This window comes from Rhyacophila brunnea, unplaced genomic scaffold, assembly GCF_057557595.1.
Source record: "Rhyacophila brunnea isolate RB1 unplaced genomic scaffold, BYU_Rbru_1.0 scaffold_15, whole genome shotgun sequence".
NCBI lineage: Eukaryota > Metazoa > Arthropoda > Insecta > Trichoptera > Rhyacophilidae > Rhyacophila > Rhyacophila brunnea.
Window position 1 is genome coordinate 22,005,550 of NW_028232806.1, and position 19,612 is coordinate 22,025,161.

A 19,612-nucleotide genomic window follows, 5' to 3' on the forward strand; every position below is an offset into this window, starting at 1 on the left:
ACAAAAGGTTTGCTTTTATAATTATGTTTACTTAATAAAGTTTCAAAAGTTTATTTTAAAATTCCGAAATGATTTGTAAAATTTATTATTATAATCTGAATTTATTAATTTGTTTTTATAAAACAAATCCGATCACGTAATTTATCCCGATTACGTCACCTCGTACGATGCGTAATGAAAAAGTGATTACTCCGCGAGCTCGTCACTACCGGCAGATACGAGTTATTCGCGTTACTTTTTGCCCGTCGATGGGGACTTACTGTATGTAAAATTCACGAAAACTACTGAGAACCATGTCTCATATCCGCGGTAGGACTGCTGCTTTGTTGAAGATCGCTGGTGAAGAGTGTAGAAACTAATGATTTTACGGGAAAAGTGGTCGCCTTTTATACCCTTCGGATAGAGGTTTAACAGGAAACAGTCCGTAAGGGATAGCAGATGTATATCTTTCTCTCACGGGATAAATTTACGTATATCTCCCGTTCCTGGCAACTTTCTAATAGAGATATCTTCTAATTTAGTCGGGTTAAATTTACTCTACTTTATTTTCGCAAAATTAAGACTTAATAGGGGTGTTTTAAGCACCCTCTAGAACATGTCCCTTAAATGCGCAGTAGGGATGACGTAAGCAAAATAGTTGATTTTATATGATTTTTCGTGTTTAAACGAAGGGGAAAGTTTCTAGCTTTCCAACGAGGTATCGGAATAGGTATTCGGGTACTAGATAAGGGAATGGCAGTCTTTAAATTTAAAATGTCAAAATGAAAGGTTGACACCCACGTACTAGTCCTTTCCACCACTCTTGGCCCTTTTAGGCCAATAGGATTTTACTAAGTTTTAATAAAACTGTTTGAAGCCGCAGAAATTTTCTCATTCGATATCTACCTTTTGGGGCGAATATTATTACGAGAAAATACTATAATATTATACTTAACATTTCAACTTAAATATATAAATGCTTAATCCTAACAAGATGTTATACACGAACAGTTACTAACTTATTTAATCTTGTATAGTGACTTTTACATAGTAATCTGAACGTAACCTTGAATCTATTTTTGTCTCGCGACGTGAACCAGCTGGTCGGTACTTTTGACTGAAATAGATTTTCTTTAAAGTTCAAGGTTGAGCGATAATTCGTAATTTTAGTTGTAATATTTGATTCTTTTATTACTCAGGATGTGATTAAGATTTATTATTGTTTATGGGTAGAAACCCATCTATACCAGAATCTTAAGTTTTCCCAATTGTTACTTTTACAATATTCATTATAGCCAGCAAGTTATGGCATTAACAAAATTTATAATTATAATTACGCGTCTATAAATATAGTTACGCGTTTACAGTATTTTTATAACGGTAGTTAGCTTCTACCTTGTATTGATAAAATTAGTATAAAAATTCTTTATTCACAATTATACAATATATAAATTCATAAATATTCAATTTTCTTTTCCAATTTTCATACACTTCCATTATTGCTATAAAAGTTATTGAAGCATGTACTTGCTAAATTTTACGTAAACAATCTCTTCCATAACTTATTTTCTAAGTTTAATGGAGATTTCCCGGAAATTTATATTAAAAAATACATCGCGCTAATATTAAACGACGTGACATTTCGAGGTCTGTGGTCACAGCGTTCCAATTACACTGGAGCACTCTTGATTTTCGGAGGCGAAAATTTTTTACGTAAAATTTTATTACATTTACAAAGAAAAGGTTAACAACATACATTTTACTTCCTATTACTAAACGATTACGCTACTGGTTACCTGTTCATGGTCTTTTTGACCATTTCATTCTTGATTCTTCCATAGTTTAGAACCATGGGACTTATATATCCTGTCTGAACCGTGTCGTGAGGTTGTCGCAAGGCTATTGAGAAGTAGAATTGACTACAAGGCTAGATTTGTATAGTTATGTCGTTAAACCATACTCTGCCACAAACACTAACTGAAGGTCGGCGTTTCTGCTCGTGTCACTATCTCACTAACCAAGCTCTACATACTAACCTACAAAATAAGATCACTGTCATCATACCTTTACAGATAAAAAAAACAAAATATTCTTCTAAGTATCCATAAAATATTTAATATTATGCCAATAAATCAAATAAAATTTTAGATATGTTATTCTGATAGAAGAACCATCTGCAATTAATATGTAATACTGCAAAAGCGCGCACTATTTTTGTCGGATCTCCACACCATACCTAAACTATTATGATTTGGTTTATGCAAGGTTTAATTGAATTTTAAAAACTAACCAATACCATTTGCAATTTATATTAGTTTAATGTAAACTAATATGGATGACTGACAAAGTTTAGTGTGCACTATATATGTCGGATCTTAACAGCTTACCTCCACCGTTTGCCAGTGGTAGATATGTAAGTATCTATATGAGAGGTTTGGAATATTTAGACGGATATAATAATTGATACATTGAAAAATTTACTACATCATGTGAAAAGGTATATAAGTATTCACAGATATATGAGGGGAAAAAACATAAATCCTTTCTTATGATAATTTTTTGTCATCAAAAAAACTGTAGGCATGACATTCAATTATTGTAGATTAATCATTGAACTTGTCATTTTTAAATAATTCGTTGAATGAATCACATTGTTACTCGTAGGTATATTTTACATGTTTAAATAGTTTTTTTTTTAATTATTTTACGCACCTACCTATCTATTTTATTACAACGTTTTTATTAGGTCGTATTTTTATTTGTCCGGTGATTGATTGTTGGTCCGGTACAAATCTTGCAATCGATTTTTAATTAACTTCCCGACTAGCTAGACATTTGAAACTTTTAGAATATATTATCAGAACACGATGCCAATGCATTTTTTTAAATACTTTTAGCCATCTTTAAGTAGAATTAAATTCATTTTCAATTAATTCTGTCTTGTATAAAAAGTTATTTCGGAAGAAATCCGTAATCCAATCCACTATTATTGTTTGCTAGGAAATTATTTATATAGACGTGCGTTACTATGGAAATCAATATGAGTGTGAAAATGACATTTCTGTATTATTTCTATCACACAATTTTCTTTTGGATCGTTTAAGCTAATCAAGTCAAGTTTATATGATTCAACAGAAAATTTAAAAACGTTGTAAGTATATAAAAAGTTCTTTTTATCTTGTAATTATTTTATCATAGAATAGTTTCTTTTTATTAAGATTTGTATATTTATTATTAGTACGAGTGAGTACCTACCTATGTAGGTTACCGTCGTAGTCATAATCGATTTTATATGATACTACCGGAAGAAATCTCGCAGAACATATTATTATGTAATATTATAGGTCATAATGTGTATGAGAGGGTTGAAAAAAATATATACTTATGAACTAACCTAAAATTACAGTATGGGGCAACAGAATAACTGAAAATTCACCTAATATATTATATATGAACTATATTATATTCTTATATATAAAATAGAATAGAAACAAACACAAACACAGAGGCTTTGAGACAGCGCTCGGAATGGAGCGGAACGCCCCGGAGCGCCGTTCCGGTTCGTGAATTCCTCGACAATTCCGTTCCGTCTCGTGGAATCCTCGAATCTACCGTTCCTTCTCGTGGAATCCTGATAGCGAGATGTCTCGTAAAATTTTTTCGAGCCTCATCTGACTATTTAATATAGCATTTCGGTTCAGAATGTGTTGAAATTGAGGAATATGAATTAGTATAATATATTTTAACAAAAATCTTTCTATTTAACAATGATTTTACTTGTTGACTACCCCTGTTAATACTTCGTAGATGTCGATACAAATTGGTGCCAAAGTAAGTCAAATTTCTTCTTAGAAAGGCATCTAGGTATATTTTTTCCTAACAATGCATTTCTAGACAACCCATGTGTCTGATAATAAAAAATACAGTTTTTATTGAAGAAAGAACCCTTACATTTATTGCTCTCTTCCGTTTTCTTTAAGACAATATGAGATAATAGTACCTACTTATATGTATTATTCTATTCTATAGTGATATTTAACAAGTTGTTTTTTGCTTGAAGACAAAATCACAGAATACATAATTTATTTAGGGTACCTACTACTAATAACGATAATAACGTACAATTATTACGTACCTAATAATTGTAATACACACTGGTAGGTACGGTTTGATTTTCAATTAAAACACATGAAATATCTACATAACATTATTGTAAAAAATAGTTAATTTGTTAATTAAAGTTTTATGAATAATTAAATTACCTCAGTGTAGGTATCTACCAAGGCTTGGATTTTCGACCCTTTGGTATCAAACGCGGAGCTTAACTGACTTGGATAAGACTGGTAAGAGTGTGAAATGTTTTATGGAGTGAAATGAATGGGAGAAACAAAATCATAACTGTCCGATTGACGATTGCGCAAAATATAGGATATAGTATAGCTAACTTTACATAGGTAGGTTTGACGCATTAATAGTTTTGACAATACATCACAAGACAATCGAGGCCGTTCATTAGTCGACCTGTTGATGTTGGTGTTCAGCAACTATGCTCTTTTTATGGATTTTAGGGTCTCTCATATTGTCCGAATTATTGCGTCAATAAAACAAAAGCAAACGCGCGCTGACCGCCCGTCATCCAGGCAAACAATAGTGATTTATTGCAGACAGCTTGCATTTATTTTACTTGCATTGTTTATAAAGTTTTTGTACTTAACTTACAAAATTTTGAAAAAATAAAGCCCTTATTTGGTCATTTTTAAAGGATGACATATGTCCCAAAGTTAGTACGTATCTTCTTTCTCTCTGAACTGGTCGCATTATTTCCTTGATTCAGTGTAATTTAATATTTCCTATAATCAATCTCAATACAAAATATTTTTAACGTATATATTTATAACATAAGTGACAATAAAATATCATCCAAATGTTTTTGATGATAAAATCAATATTAATATTGATACGTTTGAAAATTAAAAGCGTATACCTATTTCTCGTTGATATATATTCGTGTTTTTTGCTTGACTTTTTTATTATTATTTTATATATCAACTTACCTACAAATCCGTTTATTAAGAAATATCTGTTATCTTAGTGTAAATTATTATAGATTGTACGGTACTTAGTGTAGTGAAATATTAGTGTCGTGTCATATAATTACTAAGTATCTATAATATACCGACCACAAGAGAAATTAAGTGCTTCAATAGTGGAACTAAAATATTTTTTTTTTATAATATTTTTATTTTATAGCAGTTTAGTTTTGTGTTACCTACCCAGTAAAAATCGCAAAATTACTATGCCTGTGGTAAGTTCCGTATTTTATTTTGTAAATAGTTCATAAAAATGGTTCTCTTTATCGATCCAAATAAAAAGTAGACATATTATAAATGAAAACTTATCGAATTACCTTCAGGTTCTTAATATTTCACTAGGTAGTTTTGGAGTTGATAATGCTATTGAAACCACCATTCGTATTTTGTATTCTTGATTATGTATTAATTGATCCTGGTCCAATTATTAAGTATCGTTATAGCCATATATGAAAAGATTTGTGCTTAATTAGGAATCCCAATGAGCCAAGGAAAACCAATGCCAATCGAATCGAGTAGAGATAATAACTAGATCTGTGCATATCAGTCAAAATGAAAATATGCACTAGGAAAACAATTTATTACACGAATTATAGAGGATAGAAGAATAATGGAGAGTAAAAATTAACACAAACCAATTAATGGTGAGGCGGAAATACATAATATTATGTCATATGGAGACGTTAAATTTTCCTCATATTACTAGTAGGTATATTAAAACAAAATAGTAGAAGTGCGACATCTTTATAAAACAATACAATGAAACCGAGTTTTCAAAATATTCAATCATCAATAATATGTAATTATTGTTGATTGTTTTTACTGCAAAATGAGTGTAAAATAACGCACTAAATGTATTAGTAAATATTTCAGTTATGAAAATTCTAAATGAATTTCTCCAAAAATGTAACGTAAATGTCTAGTGTATAGTGTAACAAAAATGTAATTCTGTATTATTAATAATGTAACTATTTATGCCTATAGTTAAAAAAATGTATGTATACTTTTGTAAACCATTGTAAAGCAGAATAGCCTTTCATTCAGAGAAGAGCTCAATTGCTTCCAAATAAAGAAAAAAAATGTATTAGTTGTTCAAGCATTATCAAAAAAAAATTTGGAGGGATGGAATGATGTTCTGACGCATTCACATATAGCATACCTTGGACTTCCAACTGTCCCAATTTCATTTGAAATAGTTAGGTAGGTACAATAACGATTGACACCATTGGAAAAAAGAGGCTGCGTGCCATGTAGATTAAACATTTATTTATGTATATTTTTTTTAGAATTATTAACAACGTCCCTGCTTTTTCGTACAAGTTGGTTGTTAGTAATTTCGAACAATCACAAACACCCAGGCTTTGAGAAAAACAAATTAATATTGTGTCCTCACCGGGTCAAACCCAGAACTCTCGGGTGGAAGGCCAGCGCCTTTCGCACTACATCATGAGAGCCTTATAAATATTGATAATTGCTGATTGAAAATTTAGAGATATTTTACATCATAGGTATTATGATAAAATTATATGTGTGGGTATTTATATTATATTTTATTATATATTGATATTTAAATTATATTGTGTGGGTAGGTAATTAAATCACGATATGAATAATATGATTGACGGTCCTAAAATATAATCAAAAAAATTGGGATGGCCATTAACTCTGTCTAGGGGCGATATTTTCTTTAGTGATGCCATAGAGCAGTCACGTCTTGAAGGCTAGGTAGGTAATCCACTGTTTAGGTGTTCCATACGTTAAGGAGCGGCAAACAGACAATGAATAAAAAGAGGATAATATAATTTTTCGAAGAACTATTTCGTGGGAAAAATAATTCGCCTGCGATATATTTATATTATTTGATTGTCCTACAAAGGCCTATAATATAGTATAGGCTGTTCGGACTTCAGATGTGCCCCAAATTTGTTTACCCTTACAAGCAAGGCTGAATTTACCAAAGGGATACAGGTCCGGGACCCTAATTTAGTAGGTCTCTGGAACCAGGAAAATAATTTAAAATCACAAAACCTTGCAGCAAAGGAATACGCAAATGTACAAGCTTCTAGAATTTTGAAGATATGAGCCCAATTATAAGAACATTGATGACAAATAAGTGATTTTGCAAAAAATGAGTAGGTATTTAAAAAAAAAACCACATTTAATATGGTATTGAGGGGGGGGGGGGGTAATGTGTAGGCGCAGGGCCCCTTCAAGTGTAAATGAAACCCTGATTACTAGGCATATCGCCCTTATGATATCCGAAAAATATCTAACCCAATTTGATATTTTTTGGTTAATCAGCGCTCCGGCTCGTAAGATTTTCTATTTCGAGCACTGCTTTGAGAGAATTACATACATATTTTGCAACCACATCGTGAATCGAAAAAGGATGAAAGGCCAGCGCCTTACGCACTGGACTACGGAGGCCGATTTGGAGACATTGAGGGAATCGAGTGCGTGCAAACCTGCAAGTGACTGCTGGGATCGAAAAAACTGTGATGAAGAATAGAAGTATTGATAATATATAAAGCAAGTCCAGTGCTGACCTATGGTTATGAGCAGTGACGTCCCTAATAAAATGCCGCCCCATTTTTTATACAGTATTTTTATCATCTTTTCATGAGCGCAGTATCTAAGAAATGTGCTGTATAGATCCATTACTAACAAAATATCAGACTAATTATTCACAAAAATCTGCACGTGTCGTTTCTGGTTGTCAAGGACGTCGAAAGGCAACGGCAGTAAACTAGATATCGCGAACCCGAAAAAACGAGAGAGCTGAATTTGTTAATGAAAAGATATTTCCGTTATTACTAAGTTAACACATTTACTGCTGATCAGATAATTACTAATTAATTACCACATTTAAATATCATGTTAATTATATCTAATGACCAACTAATGCAAATACGCCAGTCGCGTTGTCAGCACTAAATGAGTTAAGGTAGCTATTTCTATATATTCCCAATGATTCTCCTCGATTTGCCGCCCTTTGAGTAACTGCCGCCCCCAAGCGACGCTCAATCTGCCTACTCCCACGGGACGTCACTGGTTGTGAGACATGCTATCTACTCCAGACTGAAAGCAGTCTTTAAAAGAGAAATATTTTAGAAGAATCTTTGAACAACTTAAACAAAAATGAAGACAAATGAATCATAAACTGGACATTCTAATGGAATATCAAAGGCGACTACAATGTATTTACAGGTTACATTGAAAGAATGGGACAGGGTAACAAAGATTCTGATAAGGTGGGTTCTTCAGCGGAAAAGACCTTGAGGTAGAATAATCTCTTAGGAGTGAAAGATTAGAGCATGATGGGGAGTCCTAGAAACTGGGGAGGACTGGCAAGGGATTACAGTCACTAGACGGCGTTTGTAGAGGAGATCACATTCCACCCTGGGATTTAGCGCTGAAGAAGAATAATTGAAAGTTAGCCTTACAATAAGAGATTGTAAAAAATGAGGATTGGTTGGACCCTATTTGATTATTATTGTATTTTAAAGCTAAATTATTGTAACAATGAAATAATCGATTATATCGAATAAACTATGTGTTGGAGAAAATTTATAATAATTTATTCGTAATTGATTTTCGGGTTTCCAAGAATTCTCATTCTCTTGGGAATGGTCTCTGCAACGAGCCAGAAACGTCGAGAAAAAAAATGGGAAACCCAAAAATATATTATGATAATAATTGATTTTCAAAATTATATTCCAATAATGTTAATAATAATCGCAATAAATCAATTTAAAAGACTAACAAAGTTTTAAATTATATAAACATTATTAAGTATTACATTTGAGAAATATAATAATAATTAGATTATAATTATATTATTTACGTAGGTAATTGTTTTGATTGAAAAACAATTTTTAGATATCTACCTAATAGTATTCATGATATTATTATGTATGTATTCTAAACAATCATGGATAGTCTTATTGAGGCAGTTACCTGTATAATATACATATATAAATATTATTATATTCCTACGAATGAATATTTTTTTGTTCATTGGATACAATAATATTAAATTTTGTCTCTCTTATGTTTAGAGAAATCGCCGAAAGATTGTGCTCGTACTTAAAATTTTCATGAGCGAACAGAGTTTTCCTTTCAAAGAGTACTTGCAGTGCCATCTATTGAAAAATGGCTGTTATCCTACTTTTTCGATTTCAATAAATATTGTTTTTTGAATCCGGAACGCGTATTAAAACAGGGTTGTGAACACTGCTAATCAAACCTACATTCCCGCAATAATTTTATTCTTCAAAACTCTTGTATGAAGGTTGAACCATTTTTAAGAATCTTAATTTTTATTTATTTAATAATAAGAAGGTTAGGTAGTTGTAAGCAATAATACTACACATAACTATACTAAATATATACTATTATAATTATTATTATACTGCCCTTCTAAGGAAGAAGGCAGTAACTGACTCTCACACACTTTCGAGATAAATGACATAATGTGTTTTTTTCCAACTTTAGTACTGTGAATTAATAAAAAACGGTGATAATTTTTATTAGTAGGATGTTAATATACAAATAAAGTAATAATAAACAAGCAGTAGCTGCAATAAATAGGCGCAATTACTGGTTTTTTGCTAAGAAATTTGTATTATTTTAGCAGATGTCCATTTTTCACTAAGGATTTTAACGGTATTTTACTGATAATTCTGATTTTAAAGTGGACAAAATATATAGCTTTCAAAATTACCTAACGGATGGCATTCATAACTCAATTTCACAAATTTTGCGAGTTACTGCCTTCTTCCTTGGAAGGGCAGTATAATACATCAATGGTTGTAAGCCATTCGCTATTCGCGCAGCATGTTTGGACCATCCGTAGACACTCGCATATTGGTTGAAAAAACAACACGTGCAACAATCTATACAATCTATACTACACGTCAGAAGAATGCTCGATTATGTAATTAATTACGTACATATCTAATTTTTGGGACTTCTTTACCTGAGGCTGTATGGATACTATTTGACTGGCATTCTCTTAAAAACGTTCTTCAAAATTGTACACGGGAAGGGTCGAAAGGGAAGAGCTGCTCAAATCGGTCCAACCAGCTGTTAGGCACATCGAACCATTCAACCTAATCGCCACAACAACCAATTTTCTTCCAATATGAAAATTTTCGGGTTCATACTGGCAACGCGAAGATCTTTTCACTTAAAATTTAGATTGTTTTGGAGTTTTGTTTTAACTTTTGTTAATGATTACAATTTTTCCTCTGCGTGCTCCTCTCTCCCACGGGCACTCTCAACTTAAAGTCATGTAGATCCAATCAAGCCACTTCATGGCAACCTCAGTATTAGGTAACATTCCCAGACATAAAAAAAAGATTTCATATCCAAACGTGGGGTGTCGTGATACGCCCGATTAAAACCGAGTGTGGTTCGGGGTGGTTGTGGTATGGTGAGACTGTTAACTTAAATGACTTTTTCGAACTGTAGCTACGGTTTTCCGACTTCAACTCTGTCGTCAGCAGTTTATTCTCTTAACGTGCAGAACTAATCTGCCGCCGATAATGCTAATTTTATTGTTGGGACAATGACTGTGCTCAACCGAACCACTTCGGCGATTGATATATTCCACTTGCGTGAGTGAGCTTAGGTGGACGTTGTTTTGTAATTTCTTAAAATATATTCGAATTAGTTTACCCGGTGTAGAGTAAGCCGCGCGGCTTAAGCTTTGGACTATAACGCCGTGGGTCCCAGGTTCGAATCCTAGGTCTGGCAAGTACACATATTGTTTTTCAATTTGTGTATGAGTCAGGGTATGGACCAAATAGGTTGAGTAAGTGGCTGAGATCAATTTCTCGTAAAAACAAAATCTGTTAATACAAACCTCTACTCTGTGGAGGCCTATATGATCCTATTAGGATCGGACATGGTCGGAAAAGAGTTGGGTATTTCCCGAGAAAATCTCAATCTCGAGATTTCCCGAAATGAAGAAATTTTGAATTCTCGAGAATCGGGATTTCCAGAAAAGTATTCTCGAGAATTCTCGTGGTATCGAGAAAATTTAAAAAAAACCTGTAAAAAATTTTCAAATCAGTGTAAAAACAAATTCCAAAAATATGTTTTTTTTTATATTTTTATTTTTGTTAGGTATACTTATGTTTTTTTTTTATTTAAGTAAGGATGACTAACAAATAAAAGTAGGAAAATAATTCAAAACATTACTTATTAAAATATAATTTCAAAAAACACAGACTGTCAATGGCTGCGTCTGACAATCGCATACGCTTTTGAGACACAAAATTCCCTGATGTTGAAAAATTGTGCTCATGTTAAGTCAACATTGGGTTAATTGTGTTAAATGCCCCGATCAGTCTTTGAACGTTTTGTGTTTTCTGTCCACTTTTTTCATATGCATTTAGTTCGAAATCGTATAACTGTATATATAACTAAAATCACACGATCGCACACACTCGAACTCAAATTTTGTTAATTTATTTCAATTAAAAAAATCCTTTTTAATTAATATTTGATAATAAAGAAATTCATTAAATAGATAAAAAAGAAAAAGAAGATGTTAAAAATTTCAATTCTCGAGATTCGGGATGGAAAATCTCGAACATTCCTCGAGAATTCCCGTCGGGAAATTCCCGATTCCCAACTCTAACCTGGTGTACCCGCATGTACCTACGTTTGTTTTTAATACCTACTGTTATATTTTCTTTATTTTTTCATGTAATGTTGTGAACGTCTTGAATATAAGAATTTATGATGTAAAAAAATTATTTAAAGTAGGTACCTACTGACTGAGTGACTTTGAGTGACAATTTTATTTTCAGTCTATTGCGGTCATTGCGGATCGTTTTGAAGGCAGTTTTAGGGTTGCACAAGACACACATTTTTTTAGATAACGAGCACATTGTAAGAATACTCTTTACAAAATCTGTTCCATCTTATAATCATTATTATCTTCTTAGTTTGCACTCGGTAAACATTAAACATGGAGCCTCCTTATTCTAAAGTAAACTCAGCGAGTTTATTTTTAGTTGGGGTTATTAACAAATGTGACTTTATCAGTTGCGATAAGAGAATCTCAGGGGAGAGACATTATAAGGTGCATATAAAATATGCCGTCATGTGATTGTTGGTTCATTATGCCTTATGCATTATTATAATATACACGAGACAAAGGTGACTCGTCCCGAATTAACAATGTATCGTTAGGTATCATTATTGAAAACTGTTTCAACCAAGGCCTGAACAAAAACGAACCATAAGTGCGAGTGAGTAAGCATTCGGCACGCTTATATATTCGCACTATGCATTAGAGTAAGATAGAATTTTTACGGCTGAATTAAATATTTTCTCTAAATGTCGCCGATAAAAATGGATTTGACTGATTACATTCATTTAAAAACTGCGAGCACGTATTGCTGAAATTTATTGTTTTTGTGTTAAATATAAAGTTAGTGGTAATTATTTTTAATTATTTTAGTAGAACATATTGTTAAATATGTTATATGTAAATTTGGTAGCTGTGTTGAGAAGCAACACGATGTTATAACGTTTCATAGTTAAGTTGATAATAATAAAATCGAGGTTCTACTGAGCGTTATATGCAAAAAACACGGCTTCATTTTGCCGAAAAATAGGCGCTGTCTACATATCATTACTCTGAGGTTTCAACCAAAGATATTTAAAATTAACTATGCAGCCAAAAAGCAATTCATTGAGAATTGTTTTTAAGATGCATATTCACGTAAAAAACCGAAAAGTGCATACGTAGTATATGTAAATTAAACATCATACTTCAACATACGTGACGAGCAGTAATGTTTTTCATGGGGAATAGTTTTTAAGAATGCTATTAAAAAGTTAAAAATTAAAATTATTGAGTTCGAGATTCTATATGTTACCGTGTTTCTAGCCGAAAGCATATCTTTAATATAATTTTTCCTGGTTTCCAAATTTTTCAAAGACATCGTGGAAGCATTTTAACCATGCTTCTTTCATATTATATCCCCATTATCAAACGATTGTTAATTTTTTAGCAATTATGTTAGGCAAAATAACAAGCAGTTGTTTATATTTGAATGACTTCCGATACATTTCATCAGGCGTTTTGGTTGAATATTTCTATTTTCAATTGCCCGATTGGTCTCAATCATTATAAATCGATCAAAATCAGAGTATCGCGACGCGGCTTCCTCCGTCGCCTGATGAGGTCAGTGCGATAATATTATGTGGTGCCAGACATACAGCACTCTATGCAAAGGTTTATACGCCTATTACCAGATCTGGTTCTGTATTTTTTGGTCATGTTTTAACTACTTTCCATTCTCCTGAAAACACCTCTGCCCAGTATACCTAAGATAATTTGTTTACCGTCAACCGGGTGATTATAATTACACACATTTTGTGGAGACGGAGACAGGCTTAGAGAGATAAAAAAATCTATTATGACTGCCATAAACCAATCATGAAAATGTTTGAGTTGGTCTTTAGGAAAACAAATAGAGAAGGTAGATAATAATAAATCTGTAAATTCAATTATTTCCTAACCACTGTATTGTAGACAAACGCTCTTATAAAAATATTATATTATTCTATAATATGCATTATTTGAATTAGGTACTATTTCCGTTCCAATGCAAAGCATTATTTATCTCCAAATGATTGATGTTATAATACAGTTTTTTATGAGATTTTGTTGATAACCACTCTCTCAACCCTTTAGGCCTTTGGCCAGTGACGTCCCGTGTGGGTAGGTGGGTCATGCATTGCTTGGTGCCGTAACATATAAAGAGCGGCAAATGAAGGAACGACTACTACGATCATTACAACTTTATTACAACATATTACAGGGGTTCTTAATGCTTGGATAATGGGGTGATGAGTCGGAACCCGAAATTGAGTGAATTGACAAATTGAGCGAATCGCAATACGATGCATTAATAAATTCTATTGAACATATTCAAAACTGCAACAATTCACCGCCACAAGGATAAATTCTGGCAGGTCGACAAATCCAAAATGCAGTTTTCCATTAATTTTCAAAATCGCAAATTTCAAATAATGCGTGTATAGATTTTAAATATGATATTATGACATAAATTATTTAAACCACTGAATATGACCATAATATGCAATTTTTCTTGGCGGTTAGTTGTTTTGTACATTTTTATCTCCCTCCGAGTCGTTCAATAGTTGTAAATATGTGTTATGTCAACGGTTTATTTTAGTTCTCTTATTAAGGGAAGTGGGAGACAATGGAAAATATTACAGACGCTCATTCCCGCTATCCAAAGTGGCGGAGGGGGTCGTCAGTTCCAAACCCCCCCGTTAAGAAAGAAAGAAAAACAAAATATTATAGTATATCGGTGAATGGAATATTATATATACCGCAGTGATATCAAAATAAATGTACTTTTAATATTGCTATGCGGCATGTCAAAAACACAGGACAGCGCGGCGCAGATGACAGAAATGGACATTAACAGTCCTAACAATTAAATATGTTATATTTAATATACGCGTATAACCACCTTTTGGTGCGACAGATCACAGCAATTCGTAGGTGAGCTATTATCGCTAGAATAATGGCGCGGAGTGTCTGGTTACCCGCTAAAGTGCGGGGACCCACAGTGAAAGCGATGGAGCGGAGCGAGAGTCAGTGGAACCGACTAGCTTTATACTTTGAGAACTCCGTAGAGAGACGCATCTGGCCGTCGCACGCCACGGAGAGTTTACGGACATGTTACTTCACGTTTGTCACGTGCAAAAAATATTCCAATATATGAGTATCAATTAGGTTTTATCTGGAGTTGTGTATATTTCTTATTTATTATGTGATACATACAAGAAATTATTATAATATCACGGTTATTTTTTAAGTGGATATTCCCCCGTATTAATTATGTTCATAAATGTGCGCGCATGAGACTGCCTTATTACCAATGTCAAACCGCCAGTGTTTTCAGTTTATCTTGACGTCACGTTATGAATCTGTGATATTATTATACTATGTCACTGCCTTCTATATATTTTTAATATACTTTCTATATAATATAGAAGGCTGTGACTATGTATGAGTTAGTCAGTTTTTTCGACACTATTCCGTTAGCTACTAAACAAGAAGATAGGTACACCTAATTCGTCAAGTAAACGGTCAATTATTTTTCGTTATATCTCGACTCGACTGCAACTTAACTACGTCCATAGATATTATGTTTTACTTATAACAATGTGACAACACCTCTGTTGAGTTTGACGACACATGGCTTCTCAAGTTTTTCCTGAAATTGATCAAACTGTGGTGTGTACTTTTTTCGCTACATGGAAATCGGTGGAATATGCCAGTTTTCTAAAACGATATGTACCTATCATAATGGAAAAATGTATTTTGAAATTTAAATTAAAAAAAAAAAAATTAGACCTAATCGAGAAATATCTTGATTTTGTCGCCGAATTTAAGAAATTCCACTCTGGTTCAAACTCGAGAACCTTTTCTTTTCTAGTCCATTTTTTTTTGAATTTCGTGCTATTCTTGGCAAAAGTTTTATAGGTATTATATGATGACACCTACGGTGGCCGCGCGGCTTGAGCGTTGGACTATAGTAGGACTATAAGGCCGTGGGTCCCAGGTTCGAATCATGGGTCTGACAAGTAACTACACATATTGTTTTTCAATTTGTGTATGAGTCTGAGTATGGACCTAATAGGTTGAGCAAGTGGCTGACATCCATTTCTCGTAAAAAACAAAATCTGTTAATATAAACCTCTACTCTGTGGAGGCCCATATGATCCTTTAGGATCAGACATGGTTGAATATATAATAATATATATGATTACAAAATTTAAACGTTAAATAATCGCTTATTGACGAGTCTTCATCACTAGTGTGTAGATATTTACATTGATAATATTATATCATATGGTCATTTCTCCTAAAGTTAAGTGTTACGTAGTACTGGTGATAGTACGCGACTTCATCCGCGTGAAATACGCAAATCAAATTTTACAGAAGGCGCAAGAACGTTTTTGTTATGGTTTTCGGTCAAAATTAAAAGATGCAATACACGTAAACCTTAAGTGCATGCATATAATTATTTTGGTGTCGTATGTTCCCAATCTGATATTAATTGTGTCGCTAGATTTCAAAATCAGCCAAGTCTATAATAGATGAATAGGAGAAAAACAGCTTTTTGTTTTCTCAAATACACAGTCACAAGGGTGAAAGTTTATATTATTTCGAGTATAGAATATTTAAAATTAATAAATTCCACATTTTGATAATGCAGAAATGTTAGAAAGCAGTTTCACAAAAAAGTCAAAAATACCTAAAGGTGGATTTGGCTGATTTTGAAATCTAGCGATAAAATTGTTGAAGTAATTAAAGAAAAACCAATAAAAATGATGGTTTAGCCTTTTCCCCACTTCACATCCTTTAAAAAAAAAACAAATATAAACCATATTTAGAAAATAATTCGGCATTTGCAGCTAACATCCTTTGGGCACAGCGTGTATTTAGTTGTGTTCGATGTTATTATCCAATGAGACCTATTTTGAAAAACCTGATAGGTTAACTGCTTTAGCCTTTCTACAGTCGAATTATACAGAACGGAAAAATACACTGATTTATTTTGATTTTTTTCAAACCAACCAACCCCTCTGCGGCTGCTTTATGACCACTTCACTTACACGCTATGAATTGTTGTAAGTGAGTTATTTTCGAGATGTTTTATCTGAACTTTGGGATCTTCTGAGATATCAAGATAAAGTGCAAGTGCATGTGCAAGAGTCATCAGAAGTTTTAGAGTTATAACTGAATAAACAGATAAATAAGCAAAGTAAAAAAAAAAACGTGTACAATAATTATTAATGATAATATAAATTGTATTTGAAAAAATCCTGTAGAATTTAATATGATTTATATTATTTTAGAATTAGTAAAAACCCTGATCAAAATACAAATATTTCGAAATCACTGGCATAGGTACAATTAAATTTTGTTATTAGAATGGATTAATAATTTTCTGGCAAATATTTATTTTAACACGTTTATAAAAACTTTGACAATCTCCGGTCTAGCTCAGGTGCGACATGTACCTGTTGTTACACTGATAAGACGTCACTATGGAAAAGTCTATATAAGATTCCCCCGTCAAACATACGTGTTCATTACATATTTGAATTGTGGATAGTTCACACGGCAAGTAATAATTACTTACCCAATTCCCTAATTGTTTGTTAATCAGTGATAATTTCAGTTTTACTCACATGTAAACAGGCCTTGAGTCCGCCAGACCGGGCCTTATAGGCAGTGATGTAACAAAAAAATCTACGATGAAGGCTTTCGGGGAACAGGAATGGATTCAGTAAGTTGTGGCTGGGTAGAACCAGAGAGTGGCAAACTTTATGTCAATGATTGAGTGTATTGGTGACTGTAAGTAATAAAATGACTGCATTCAATATTGCATTTTCTTTCTATAAATAACCACCAGAGTTAGTCGGCATGAGTGATCACCAGTGTGATGTAATATTAAAAATAAAAAAACAAAGATAGATTTAATAGTCACTAATACAAACAATAATTGACTTTTCTGCAGAATTTATTTTTTATTTTTATAACACCTATAATATTCTGCGTTCGACTATCGTCAAAATGAAGTTATGACCTGAGAGTTTTTTTTTTTTATTATGGTTGTACAATGTTCCTTACCTTAAATATAAAGAAAATATTACTTAAGTAGATACTTTTTTATATATATTAATTTGTCTCTTTACAATTTCATTCTTAGAGGACGAAATCGGATCTATTCATTATTAAATTTTCAAAATAAAGTAAAAATAAAGTTTATCTAGGTATATCGTATTCATACACAACAAGGAATACATTAAAACATACATAATATGAGGTTTTTTTTGGTAAATGAGTTACCTGCAGCATACATAATCACGAAGAAATTAACTAACGCCTCTGCGCATTTATTCTATACACAAGTCTGTTATCGGCCGCTATCGGCGGCTATCGAGGTTGGTTTTTGAAATTTTTGTATTGAAGTATTATATTTTTACAATAAGTTATTTGTACTCGTTACAATAAGTGCTATATTTTAACAGCGCCTCTCTTGGCTGTGCTAACTTTTAGAGCGAGATAGACAGTTTAGACAGCTAACTTATTGTAGCAATTATAATACCTCAATACAAAATATGTTAAACTACCCTCGATTACCGCAGATACCGGCCGATAGCAGTCTTGTGAATAGAATAGATGCGCTAAGGTATTTGGCGACAATTTTTGTGTTACCGGAATATGATTCAAGGTATTAACGATGGGAAATTACCAATAGTATGGCCATTTTATGTTTAATTTCTCTTAATAGGTAGTTAATTTTGTTAACGGGGACGGAATAGATATATATATACGTATAATTTAATGGTCACCGTTTGTAGATAAATATAACACAATTATATAGATACATAATAAAAGAAAGTCAGCTTGTAAAGTATTGGCCACTCGATGAGTTCGTATACTTACATCAATGGGTACATAATATATTAATTACACAAGAATAAAAAAAAAACAAAATGCATTAACAGGTAAAGAGATTTTTTTAGCAAAATGACATAATCAATGTTAAGTTTGTATTTTCTCCGCGCAAAGTCTAATTTTCTTAATTTAAATCTGTTTTTCTCGCGTTACTAATAATTGTTTGTGGTCGCGTGATCTGTTTCATAATATGTAATTAATATGACGAACAATTTTTCGTATTTATTTTTGATCTTCCCTCTTTCCTCATTATAACACTTTTTTTATCACCCCGTTTAAATTACGTCACATTTCATTTATTTTATTGTCAGAAAAAAATGAGTTTACATTTTGTTGGTATTGTGATGTCACATTTTCTACAACCTCCCATATTCTTCCCATCTAAAATCATCATATTATATCCGACCCCCCACCCCATAAGCCATGACGTCATATATGGACGACCCATAAGTTCTTCGTGTCCGGAAACTTGTACGTATGCATTTCCCCGTATCACACTTCACCGTGAAATGTTGTATCGGAAATATGTGGCCGTAGGTATATCAAAAACCGTCTTTGGGTCGTATAGTATTGACTACTGACGGTAAAAATACGGTTCTTGTCGGTTTACACTTTACAGTAAACAAATTTTGAAAATAGCTGATATACTGGATTATTATTACAACGTTTTTCTTAGGGCGTATTCTTATTTGTCCGGTACAAATCTTGCAATCAATTTTTAACTAACTTCCCGACTAGCTAGACATTTGAAACTTTTAGAATATATCAGAACACGATGCCAATGTTTTTTTTTTAATACTTTTAGCCATCTTTAAGTAGAATTGAATTCATTTTCAGTTAATTCTGTTTTGTATGAAAAGTTATTTCGGAATAAATCCGTAATCTAATCCACTATTATTGGTTGCTAGGGGTCTGGGGTCCTAGCAACCAAATTATTAATATATACGTGCGTTACTATGGAAATCAAAATTACATTTCAGTATTATTTGCTAGCAAGACAAGTTTATATGAT

General features: G+C 32.6%; 2 protein-coding genes across 3 annotated transcripts in view; both read left to right on the forward strand.

Annotated features, from left to right (window-relative positions):
• Positions 1–19,612, forward strand: part of LOC147075037 (endoplasmic reticulum metallopeptidase 1-like) — a 426,619-nt gene that overhangs the window by 65,475 nt on the left and 341,532 nt on the right. The window lies entirely within an intron of this gene.
• The window catches only part of LOC147075040 (uncharacterized), a 51,708-nt gene continuing 49,319 nt past the window's right edge, over positions 17,224–19,612 (forward strand). Inside the window, exon 1 of one of the 2 annotated variants that reach the window (XM_085942831.1) lies at positions 17,224–17,425. Coding sequence is in view for 1 of the 2 variants with exons in the window: in XM_085942830.1 (XP_085798956.1) it covers positions 17,417–17,425 (9 nt within the window). In the remaining variant the exon portion in view is untranslated. The remainder of the gene's footprint in view (positions 17,426–19,612) is intronic. The other variant, XM_085942830.1, reaches the window with a different exon arrangement.